At 36.9% G+C, this 13,166-nt stretch overlaps 1 protein-coding gene across 6 annotated transcripts in view; it reads left to right on the top strand.

Moving 5' to 3' along the window:
* The window catches only part of FCHSD2 (FCH and double SH3 domains 2), a 231,538-nt gene that overhangs the window by 128,379 nt on the left and 89,993 nt on the right, over positions 1–13,166 (top strand). For all 6 annotated transcript variants that reach the window (XM_037881542.2, XM_037881430.2, XM_037881482.2 and 3 more), the window contains 3 exons: positions 5,249–5,382; positions 9,310–9,364; positions 9,760–9,888. In XM_037881542.2, the coding sequence (XP_037737470.1) occupies positions 5,249–5,382; positions 9,310–9,364; positions 9,760–9,888 (318 nt within the window). The remainder of the gene's footprint in view (positions 1–5,248; positions 5,383–9,309; positions 9,365–9,759; positions 9,889–13,166) is intronic.

Consider the following 13,166-nt stretch of genomic DNA (forward strand, 5'->3'; position numbering starts at 1 on the left):
GTAGCCCTGCTTTGGAAGTGACGTAGACTTTTCCCAGATGCGTTTTCGGTAGAATAGGCTCTGACTTTAAGCTGCAGTGCATTTTAAACCCGGGGGAGTGGCGTATGCTGCCCCTAAAGATGTTGTGGAAGTGGAGAAGACTCGGTCACATCCTGTAAAAGTTGGTACAAGAGGCAGTCTCATGCATTAATCCGTACCGAAAAATTCTTACAGTTAAGAGAGAAAGTAAGTTGACTTTTATTTTAAAATGTTTTATTACTTACTACAGCGATATAATGAGATTCCAGGAATGTTACTGTGTCACTCTGAAGCCTAAAATGTCTGTAAAGTAAGAGTGATGTGATGGAAACAGCTACAAGCATGGTTGCAAGCTCTTTTTTGTTTAGAATATCACCAGGTTCAATCATCGCTGGGTTTCACAGTCTGTTACCATCCAGTTTTTACATTATCAACCATTTTTGTCTTTTTTACACACAGGACTTTACAAATTACACCCAGGCAACGCACAGGCTTTCAGCTAGTTATTTTAAAGTGATCTACACCTTAACATGTGCAGTGAGAACAGTTCAGTATTCAGTATATTTTTAATCAAACCTTATGTGGAATCAGCTTTTATAAAATGTCTTTTTAAATACAGGGCTTCTTGCTCATGTAAGCTGAATATTTTTCATGTTCTAATGAGCTGTGTATTGTGAAGAGAAGTTAATTATGGATCTCAGTGGCGTTTGGGATGAGCGTAGTTGTAATTTGAGGACTGCTAAAATGAAGTTTTAAAGAGAGAGCACAGAGTATAAATATCAGCATAGGAATGGGGAATTTGTGTCTAGAAGTTACCAAAAATGTTACCTGCGGATGCACTCTATATAAGATAGGCCAAAGGCCCGGGGGGGGTGGGGGGGAGGCAGGAGGTCAAGTGGAGGGTGTGCTGTTTGAACACATACTGCAACTGTCCAAAAAACTGCTTGTGGTTCAAAATGTTTAGTCTGCCATTTAACAAGAATGTTGCTCATTTAAGTGGGGACTACAGGTAAATTCTTTATTTACATTGTACCCAGAGTTTGATCATATGGTGTTTGTCATGTTTAATTTGGAGTACTCCAGAGCCTGTATCTTTCTCTCTCCATTAAAGACGTGAGAGTTGTAGTGTTCTTAGCTGAAATGAGCTGACATCCCATGTTGTAACTTTTCCAGATGTGCGGGGTATAAACTTATGTATGTCTCATCATAAGCTCAGTTGCCAATTCCTTGAGAGATTATTGTAGTGGTCCACCCACTATGTGAGACATTGATTTTTCTGGAGCTCAGACTCTCTTATTGCATGTGTGTATTTTTCTGTGGAGTTTTCCAACAAATATTATGGTAATTTCTCATGTTTTAATTAGTTTGGTAAATGGCTCCTGCTACTGCTTCCTTAAATACTGGAAGTTCAGGGAGTTTATGAATCAATGGCAGAGTTGGGAAAGGAGGTCTTTATTTTATTTTAAAAGTTTGTAGTAGTATTTTTAAGAGTTCCCTTTCTCTATCACTTCTTTCTCACCATTCGTCCTTAAGCCATGATAACTGTTCTTCTCGCTCCCTCTGGAATTTATTCACCACTTCTGAATTAGTGGGACAGGTCCTTGGAGGAACGATGCAGACCTTCGAGTCTGAGCTAGCCTGGGATCATTGTACTTTTTGTATCGCTCAGAATAATCATCTACTATGGAGCATAATTAAATATTTTCGTAACAAAATTAATGTTTTAAACAGTGCAAGTGAGAGTAAAGTACAGCATAATTTGCTGGGAGCTGTTGTTTTCTTGGATTTCCAAACAGAGTTAAACACACAGTTGTTCTTATGATATTTCTGACTTCTGTCCTGGTTAAAAAACCTAGTGAATTTCAGACCTGGAGCAGGTAAAGCACTTCTGATACCATACTGGAAGGCATCAAAGTAAACTTCAACTTGAAACAGTGACACTTGAGATGCTGTCTTGTCTACCACATATTTTCCCCCAAGCTTCTACCTCCTTGATAATGGGGCCCTCAACAAGAAACTTCACCTCAGCTTTTTCTGGGTCCTGATCATGCTAAATTAGGGCAACTGCAGGCAACTTCAAATAAAAGTCTGTAAAGTTTAATAGTTAGAAGGTTAGATGCAGGAGTCTCAAAGACATATAGGTAGAGGTAAAAATCATTGATACAGAGAAAATGAAACAAAAACACACATCTCTTCCCAAATGTAAATACAGTTTTTTGCATGTTTGAATTAGTCTATAACTAGAGGAAATCATATTGTATCTAGTGAGGATAGAGTCAGTTACATTGGCTTCATTAAACCTCCAGAAGAGGCAGTTTGAGATGCTGATTAAGTACCTTTGCCTTTTTGTTTTTCAGTTCCTCTGAGATTACATAATATTACAGTGTCAGATTTTAACTTAGATAAAGTCATTTTTCATTACCCTTCAAAGATTTTCTCTAGGATTTCTGGGCAGTAAAGTTCAAATACATATTAAAATCAAACAATTTTTTAAAAGTATACAACTCCCTGCCTCCCCGCCCCCCCACAAAAAACCACACCCAAACCAAACAAATGCTTTTGGAGTTCTTTCTCCTGTTAAGTTTTTACTCTTCAGCAATAAAGGCCCCTTACACATTCTACTTCATTTTATTTTTATATGTATCTATATAGGTATAAACATGGTCAAGTCTTACATATTTGCATTTTGATTTAAATATTTTAAAGAAAAACTGCCTATGTAGGGTCTAGTCACCTTAACCCTAATCATTATTGCAATAAAATCCCAGTAGTCTAAAATAATCATTCAGACGTTGTGCCAGCCAGCCACCTACAAAAGTTCCTCCTCCTCCCTTTCATCATACCGGGGTGTCCACCCTCAGCGCTCTCCATAAATTCTATCAATCTTATATTAAGTCCTGTACTTCATTGGTCTGCTCATTTGAGGTGATAATTTTAATCTGAACAGACTAGATTTTCATTTCCACTAGCCAGAAGGAAATCTCAGGTTATTAGTGGGAGAACAGGTTTCTGTTAAGAAGGGATAAATTAAAAATCCCTTGCTAGGCACTTGAATTCTCTGCAGATTTTGAAGAGAGAATTGTACATATCCTGGGATTTTTGTTGCTATTGGATATTTTCTCTTGAACTGATAGAACTTTTTCCTTACACCCATATTCAGTGCAGATTTCAACCAGAAAGGAAGTTGAATTTAAAAACTGCCAGTACTGAGAGGAGGGTGGTATAATTTGGCGAAACTTTATACTAGGATACGTGACATTTTAACATTTAATAACTGCAGATCTTGAAAGCTGTAACAAGTAACTGTTACAGGTGACAGGCAATAGATTTTGTTTTTTTAAATGGTTAACTGTTCTGCCTTTAACAATATGTAACTAAAGTATGATGGTTATAAAGGCTGATTATAAAGGAAAGAACATGGGTTTACAAAACAGCCTGTTGGTAATTAGTATAGTGACAAAGGAAATGTAGAAAGCATTTGAGTGCAATAATGAGTCTTAGAAAAATACATTTTTAAGATTGTCCTACTGTGGCATCAAAACTTTAATTCAGATATTAATGTTCTAACAGGTTTTTCTGCATTCAAAAGACAAGTCAGAATGTTTGCATATAAATGAGAAGATGCATAATGCTTTACTATAATAGGGTTGTTCATATAGCGTCTGATCCAAAGTCTGTTGAAACCAGTGAAAAGACTCTGAGATATCAGTGGACTTGAACCCACATACTGTAATATTTGTGTGCAAATCTTGCGTACTCGAAGTTGAACAGGTAGTTTAAACAAAAATAAAAACATGGATTTATTATGTTATGAAGCAGGATATAATTCTGGGCATTGATGTCTTCTAAGTTATTTCTGGGGCAGTATGTGTTTTCTCCCGTTGAACAATTTCATTGCTATTCCTGCTGTTTTCCACACACTGTTTTCTGTCAGATTAAAATGTACATTATCAATGCTGATTATATTCTTATATTTTATCCATGCAAACAGATGAAATTTTTATTTCACCTCTCCATGAAAAGCTATAAATTTTAAGCTTGAGGTATAAAGAAAATTGCCTTTGTGCTTGACTCTAATTTCTGATTTAACCCTACACATTGGAAAGCTCTTAACATGCAGCTTGGAACAGAAAAAAACAACCACATTTAAAATAGTATTTAACAATTCAGAATTAATCCATTGTATTTCTTTCTTGGATTCAAAGAGAGTATATTTTTTTCTCTGCTTTCAGTTTTGGGGGAAAAGTAAAGAGATTCTCAAATTTTGCAGGTATTCTACTAGTATGATTTTTTTTGCTAACTTTTTGAAAGCAAGTTATTTCACTGTGTTCTGTCAAGTAGACTGATACTTGCACCCATCACGTATTCTGTAATGGCTTTTGTTGTAAAAATATTTTCTATACTGCAGTGCATGGTTTTAAATGAATGTTGGTTGAGTTGGGAACAAGAATGTATAGTAGGAGTATGAAATGCCTTTGTGACCTTTTAAAAATTAAGATGGAATAGAATAGTGGCATTAATTTACAGTTGTTAGTGCTACCTTTGGTGCTTATCCTCAATGTTAGAAACGATAGAGGATCGCTTAAGCTACAGAAGTACAAGTGTAGTGATGCTTATTTGCTTGAAGTCACTAGTCTCTAAGTAATTTTCCATATCCCTTCTGGCTGAAGTACCTTTGGCATTTCCATACTGCATCTAGGTTATTGCAACTACTTTCCCCATTAAGAGCTTTCAAATCTTGTAAGTATAACATTTTAAACAGAGAGACAAGGTGGGTGAGGTATGTAATGTCTTTTATTGGGACTAACTTCTGTTGGTGAGAGAGACAAGCTTTCGCGCTTATACAGCTCTCTTCTTTAGGTTTTCAGAGATAAGCTTTTGAGCTCTGTGTGAGCTTGAAAACTTGTCACTCTCACCAACAGACGTTGGTCGAATAAAAGATATTACCTCACCCACCTTGTCTCTCTAGTATCCCGGGACCAATGTGGCTACAACAACACTGCATATTTTAAACATTGTGAGTTAAATAGTTGCTGATTTTTTTTTAAAGAGCAATTGAGATAAAAAGATGTTGGTTCTTTGGTTTGGTTTATTTTAAAAGGTGGACTGAATCTATAGTTAACCTAGAAGAACTTATAGAGGATATGGATCTGTGCAAGATTTATTGAACAATAATAGTACAATGATATTAATTCTATTATAAGCTTGTTTGTTGTATTCTGTTTTGCAGTGTGTAGACCAGTTGACAAAGATCCAGGCTGAATTGCAAGAGACAGTAAAAGATTTAGCTAAGAGCAAGAAGAAGTACTTTGAGACTGAACAGATGGCTCATGCAGTGCGGGAAAAAGCCGATATTGAGGCCAAGTATGTACTTATAATAGCAACTCTGTAATTAATTATGTGTGTGTAAATATCGTATTTGTCTTAATCATTACACTCAGTTTTGTTGTAAGAGCAGGATACTAGCTCTGAATAAGCTTGTGTTGAGGTTTGCCTTACTTTGCTTTCATACATCCTTTTGATCAAGCATGCATCTTGCTTCACAGTTGAGTATTGTTCGGGAAGTGTTGTTTTGCTTTTATGAGGTTATATCTTTGAGGCTGTAGCTTTTGAATACCTCTTGTCCGGTGGAGGTAATCTTACCCTTCCTTTCACTAAAACACATAACTTGCATGTTTCCATTTTGGGCTTTGGCCTTTATTTTTCACTGCCTGTTGCAATTTTATCACTTTTTTTTTTTTTAAACATCCCTCAAACTTGTTCGCCAAGAATGGCAAAGTTGTGTACATGGCATCTTTAAAAAGAAAGTAATTACCTGTTATGCATTTTTTTATAAGGTAATGTAAAAGGATGCCCACTCACTTCTCCTTAAAGTTTGAAGTATTTTCTTTTATTATTTTTCATTTTTAAGAAAAAGTTATTTAGAAAAAAATGTTGTTCAGGGAGCTCTTTCCACACAATTCAGGAACTGGAAAGTTCTGGATGTGGTGACATACAACTGGCTGGAGGGGGTGGGAATATCATACGCTATCCACCCACTTCCTCAAAAGATCAAAGGTTGAGCTAGGGGAATTTGGCCCAGTCTCACATTGGTATTGTAAAGATTAAAATGACAGACTATCAGATGGTATGCAGAAGGCCTGCTTCTGCAGGCAGATAAAATCCAGTTTGCATTAGATTTGTACAAATAGTTGGCCTTGTGTATACAGTGCTATTTTCCTCCAGTTTCTTAAATGAGCATTGTATGAAGGCTGGAAGTATAACATAAACACTATCAAATTCTAGATATCCTTTTTATACTAGAATTTACTGACATAAGTTTTCAGCTTTTCGTGTGCACATTTTGTTTTCTAATTGGAACTAGAAAGTTATCCAAAATATTGGTGGTTTGAGGGTTTTGGAAAGCTAAGTTTGGATGAATGTTATAAACAACTAAATGTTATAATGAATGTTATAAACAGCTTTATGCAATTAGTCAACTAAAAATCAAGTGTAAATCTTAGAAAAAGCAGGAAAAATGTAAAATATTTTATTTACCACAAGTAAGGGATTGTATCCTTCTCCATTTATAAATCTTACAGAAAAAAACACAGCTTGGGACAATCTAATTCAGCTGGGAGTTCAGAGATGGTGCTAACTAATGCAGATACCTTTTGCAACACATTAATTTAAAAAAATAAAAATAAGAGTAACAGTACCAGAAATAAGAATAACAGTACCAACTATTAATCACTTTCAAATTGTGGGCAGTAAAAGGGCATAGTTAGAGAGCCCTCCATAAATTCAGGAATTCTTATGTTTGTGGGAAGCCCAACAGGGCTTTAATGAAGCCTGAGGCAATCTTAATTTTTTCACAGAAATCTCTCCTTAATGTAGAGTTCCCTTTGAAAGGGATTCCAGAGACCATGGTGGGTGGAGGAAGCCAGGCTACAGCCATGTTGCCAGAGAGCTGGAAGGAGCTCCAGGGGCCCTGAAGTTGCTGTGGAAGCAGAGGGCATTCAAATTGAATGGGCAGGTCTCAATCAGATCTCCCTGGATCCTGGAGGCCAATTTCATGCTCTTTCAATAGGGAGCCCAACACTCTTTGTAGAGCTTTCCTTCTCCTGCCCCCTACTTGGGGGCAGGCCCGCCGACAGCAATTCCACGCCCCAGGGCCTTCCCTCGGGGGACGTGGGGCCTGGGGTGGAAGTGACGAATCCGTCACTTCTGGGACCAACTGTGCTGACCAATCGCAACTGGCTGGCGGAGGCCCCCAAAGCACGAGGCCTGGAGCGGTTACCTCGGTTCTCCGTGCCCTAGGAACGGTTCTGCCCAGGGCAGAACAGTCAATGGGCCCCCTAGAAAGGTCCTTCTGACATTTGGGCAGTGCTGCACCTGTGCTGGCTGGTGCCCAGCAAGCTGCTGCACCTGAGCTGCTGGGCACGATCTTCTGGCATGGCCAGGGCTGCCACATGCCCGCCTGGCTGCCTTCACTGCTGCCGGAACCCCCCTCACACGCCTAGGAGCCCTGAGGCCCGCCCGGGGCTCCTGGCCCCTTTTAAATTGCCTGGACCCTTAGGCAATTGCGCGCTTTGCCCCCCCACCCATCCCCATTGGCAGGCCTGCTCGGGGTGGGAGGGGTCTACGTGGCCTCGATTGGCAGCTCAGAATAGAACAGCTATTGTGTCTTGGGGGTGGAGGTCTTCTTAAAACAAGTATAGAAGCTACCAGTCATTGTGGAATCCTTTTTCTTACTCTTCTGTCCTCCACCTGACACACCAAACGGTCAATATATGCCCATTGGCTTTTTGTGGTAACATTGCATCATAGTAGTTGCCAGCTTCTTTAGAATAGACTTAGGCCAGGTATAAACTAATATAGCTATATCGGCAAACCCTCCTCGTATACACAACACTTACCTTGAAAAAAGTGCTTTTGCCAGTATAGCTTATCCTGTTTTACTTTAAAGCAAAAGCCCTCTTATGCTGCCACAACCTTATATACTCCAGGGCTTTTGCCAATATTTTAACATAATTAAAAAAATTCTAGCCAACATTACTATCCCAGCTAAAGTTTCTAATGTAGACCCAGTTTCTAATGTAGACTTAGTGGGAAAACTGTACTGAAGTTAAATGAGGGTAGTGGACGTATTTATCAAGAGGGATGGCATGGTTATATATCATATCATCAGAATCAAATGTAGCTAAAGTTGGTGTTTTATCAGTTTTACGTATGAAATTTTAGAAAGCTTTTTAAAAAATTGAACAAAGTTATTTTAACCAGGAATAATTTTGTCCATGGAAGGATGCTCCAGTCCTACCAAAAAAGAATGTGTAATGTTCTCTTTGTGTACAACAGTTATTTAGGGCTGTTGTTATTTACTCCATTTCAAATGCCATCTTCTTGGGTGGTATATATGGATGCTTGTTGCTCATAAAGTGAGATAAAACACAAGATAAAATTTACAGTTATTGGATAATGTTTTATTTCTGAGAACATTGGTTGTTTAGACCTCTTCAGGGTTAATATGTTTTCAGAAAGCTTAGCTATCATCTGATTTAAAGCATTAGTTCATAGTGTCTGTTTCACAATTTTTTTTTCCCTATAGTATAAACAGAATAATGTTTCAGAATTCAAGTGTTCATGATTTTAGTTAAGTTTTCCTTCATACCTCATTGCAAATAAGCCTGATGTTCTTAAGATGCTTGTATGGGCTCTGGCGTTTTTTAAAATGATTAACCTGGAAAAAACAAACAAACTGATTCCTACCCTCTGATCAAAGTTTCAAAATTAGTCTAACATCTGCTTTTAAAAAATTCTTTGTGGGCAGACCTCACTCAACCTTACCTGAATTGATTGCTGGTGATTTTACATTGCTACCCCATTAGAAGGCAAGTAGCTCAAGTTTGCAACCCTGGCTATCAAATGGAAGACTTTCAAATAGCCAATAAGCAACAAACAACAAAAGAACTTTGCGAGTTCCTGTTGCCACCAGAGCTTTCTGCTGTGTTGTATTTAATCATTTTTTGAAAATTAGTGTAAGACTGAGCAAAAGATTTCAGAATATGCAGTGAAGATAGCTGATTATGCAAATGAGCTTGTTCAATGTGTGTAACCACTTCCTAAAACCCTTAATTTTTACTCTTGAATATAAAAATAAAATGTTTAGCCTAAAAAATTGCTATTGAATTATTTTACTGCATTTATTTAACCCCAAAGGAAACCTCCCCCTTATCAGATAGCCTATTTATGTCCCTATCTGTCCCAGAGACAACTTCTGATATTAATCTATTCTATTGACTTTTAATACAGGTCCAAGCTTAGTCTTTTTCAGTCAAGGATAAGCTTACAGAAGGCAAGTGTAAAGGTGAGTTTAAAAATAAATTATCTACTCATTAAAACTATAGTAAAGCATTATGTCACTTTCATGGGACACATAACTAATGTTATCTTTAAATCTAGAAAGGCCTCATGTTTTATCAGGCATACTGTCTTTAAAACGACTGACCAGCTGGTACAGAATGTTTCCCCATAATCAAGTACAAGCACGTGATGGATATGTTCAGCCATTCACAAATTTGTGCTGGAATTTTGCCTAATGAAAATTGTATAAAGTATATGTATAAATAATAGAAATATTCTTCAAAGCAGCAACAAATACAACAGCCCGTCTAAAGCCATATATATTTTAATGCTTTGTTCATAGTATAAAAGTACAAAATCAGCTGCCTTATATTTTGATTTCCTTTTTTTAAAATATAGTTAAAAGCACGACGGTCCGAGTGTAATTCAAAGGCCACCCATGCAAGGAATGACTACCTTCTCACTTTAGCAGCTGCCAATGCACACCAGGATCGCTACTATCAGACAGACTTAGTGAACATTATGAAGGTAAGGGAGCTAATGTAGTTTGATTTTCATTATCGGGGTGGGGATGCGGATTCATGAGATACAAATATTGTTTTCATGAAATACATATGTTGACATCCATGTACTTTTATCCAAATATACCAGGGTAGGTCACAATATTAACCCTCCTCTATGTTCCTGATCACCATCAACCCCAAAATAAGAGAATTTGGTAACGCCCTTTCCATTCCACTAGTATCTCTGGAGACTGTTAAACAGAAGCTACTAGAGTTAGACATTTTAAATCATCAGGTCCAGATAACTTGCATCCAAGAGTTTTAAAAGAGCTGGTGGAGGAGTTTGCTGAATGATTAATGTTAATTTTCAAAAAGTTGTGGAGCACTGCATACGTTCCAGAAGACTGGAAGAAATCTAGTGTTGTGCCAATATTTAAAAAGGGTAAACAGGATAACCTGGTAATTATAGGCCTGTCAGTCTGATATTAATCCCTGGCAAGATAATGGAGTGGCTCATACGGAACTCAATTAACAAAGAATTAAATGAGGGTAATATAATTAATGCCAATCAACATGGCTTTATGGAAAATAGATCCTGTCAAACTAAATTGATACCTCTTTGATAAGATTATAAATTTGGTTGATAAAGGTAATAGTGTTGTTATAATATTCTTAAACTTCTGTCAGGCATTTGACTTGGTACTACATGATATTTTTATTAATAAACTAAAACTATATAAAATTAACAAAGCACACATTAAATTGATTAAAAACTGGCTAGCTGATAGGTCTCAAAATGTAATAGAAAATGGAAAATCATTATTGATCGGGTGTGTTTCCAGTGTTATCAGTGAATGGAAGAAAACAAAATCATCACTGATAAAAATTGGGAAAGTGGTAAATAATGAAGGGGACAGGTTACTAATTCAGAGCATCCTGGATCGCTTGGTATATATCTAGGAAAAAAGAATATAGACTATACTATAGAATAGGGGCTTCTATTCTGGGAGGCAGTGACTCTGAAACAAAGATTTGGGGGTGGTGATGGATTATCAACTAAATACTAGCTGTCAGTGTGACTCTGTGGCCAAACAAGCTAATGCAATCCTGGGATGCATAAACAGAGTCTCTGTTTGACACTGTTGCTGCTAGTTCTAGAATACTGTGTCCAGTTCTGGTATCCACAAATTCAAGAAGGATGTTGATAAATTGGAAAGGATTCAGAGAAGAGAAGTAAGAATGATTAAAAGATTAGAAAGTATGCCTTATAGTGATAGACTCAAAGAGCTCAATCTATTTAGTTTAACAAAGATAATATTAAGGGATGAATTGTTTACAGTCTGTAAGTATCTACATGGGGAACAAATATTTAATAATGGACTCTTCAGTCCAGCAGAGAAAAGTATAACACGTCTGGAAATGTGTTATATCTGGAAATAAGGGGCACATGGTATATTCTCCATCACTGATGATTTTTAAATCAAGATCGGATTTTTTTAAAAGATCATAGAATCATAGAAATGGAAGGGACCTCAAGAGGTCATCTAGTCCAGTCACCTGCACTCAGGACAGGACTAAGTATTATCTAGACCATCCCTCACAGGTGTTTGTCCAACCTGCTCTTAAAAATCTGCAATGACAGAGATTCCACAACCTCCCTAGGCAATTTATTCCAGTGCTTAACCACTCTGACAGTTAGGAAGTTTTTCCTAATGTCCAACCTAAACCGCCCTTGCTGCAATTTAAGCCCGTTGCTTTTTGTCCAATCCTCAGAGGTTAGAGATATGCTCGAGCCGTTATTTTGGGGAAGTTCTATGGCCTGTGTTACACAGGAGGTCAGACTAGATTATCACAATGGTCCCTTCTGGCCTCAATCTATGAATCTATAATTTTTTTCCTTTCCAAGCTAAGTTTCCAATCTCCATTGCTATGGGACGTAATGTTCATAGTTTGCTTTTAAAAGGGTGCCTCTTGGATATGACAGTAATAAAAAAAATTGGCGGGTATTTATCTTTTACGAAAACATTAATGATTAGACCTTTGTTGTCTCAAATGGAAATTAAACACATATGGTCTATTAGACATCCAGGAAAAGCTACCAGAGTAAACACACCTGTGGGCTATGTCACAAATATCAACACTCTCCAACAGGCACACCAAATACATCCAGATTTGAGAACTGGCCTGATGACACAAAATAACATGAATCATTACTAATCCTATGTAATCTAAAATATTATCCATGTTCTGTTTTGTATGCTTCAGCTACTAGTATATTGTCTGTATGAATTTAACAAATGGCATTTTTGTACACTTTGTTTATTTGGGGAAAGTTTAATCTTCAGATTTAAAAAAAAAATCGCACAAAAATTCAAAACACTTAACTGAGCCATCTATTGTTTCTTTTTTAAAGTAGGGCTTCTAAGAGTGGGGAAAACTCACTAGTTGGCCATCCTCATTCTATTGTGAGTTTTTTAAATGCAAAGAGTCTTATATGCTCTTTTTCTAGCAGAGATATTTTTAAAAAGCAGTATTCAGGTATAAAAATAGTTCATATTTGGTTTAATGTTTGTTGCTTTGGAATTTGTCTTTGGATTCGGCTAATAGCCGTCATGTGCCTACTCTATCTGATGTTTACACATTTTCTATTTATATTATTCTAAAGTGGTATAAATTCCCAATGTTTTAACCAAATGGATACACTTTACAAATGAAAAATGGCTTGAAAATGTTTGTTCATTATACGTTATTTCTATGTAAGAATGTAAAGCTTGTAGCTTATTTGCAAATGTTTCAAAAACTGCAGTTCTTTTGGTGTGTGATACTGGCTTTTTGTGTGTTTTTAGCTTTAATCAGTTTATTGTTTCCAGAATAAGAATTTGCACTGTTTATTTTTAGTGGTGGGACAGTGGTCTACTTATCTATTTCACAGTGCACTCATTTGATGCCCGACTTGCTTGGCTGGAATACATCCAGTCTGTTGTCCTCAGTGCTGACGGCTGCTGACTCACAGTTTTTATAGTCGTTACTGTAGAACTCTGTGCAACTCCCATTGCAGTGACCTTGCAGTTTCTGAAGCTTTATCGTGCTGCTTTGAAAGCTTGCTGTTTTGTTCTTGTTTTTTATATGAAATCAGTTTCATACGTTAGTCGGTAGAGCTGTAAAATAAATGGCCAGTTATCTTTGCTATTTATTTACATTTATTCCATTCATTTATATTTATTTTGAATTACCATGCATAGTTTTGTCTACTGAGAATGTCAATAATTAAGTCATACCATTCTGAATATGGCAGCTCAAGAT

The sequence above is a fragment of the Chelonia mydas genome, chromosome 1 (assembly GCF_015237465.2).
Source record: "Chelonia mydas isolate rCheMyd1 chromosome 1, rCheMyd1.pri.v2, whole genome shotgun sequence".
Taxonomy (NCBI): Eukaryota; Metazoa; Chordata; order Testudines; family Cheloniidae; genus Chelonia; species Chelonia mydas.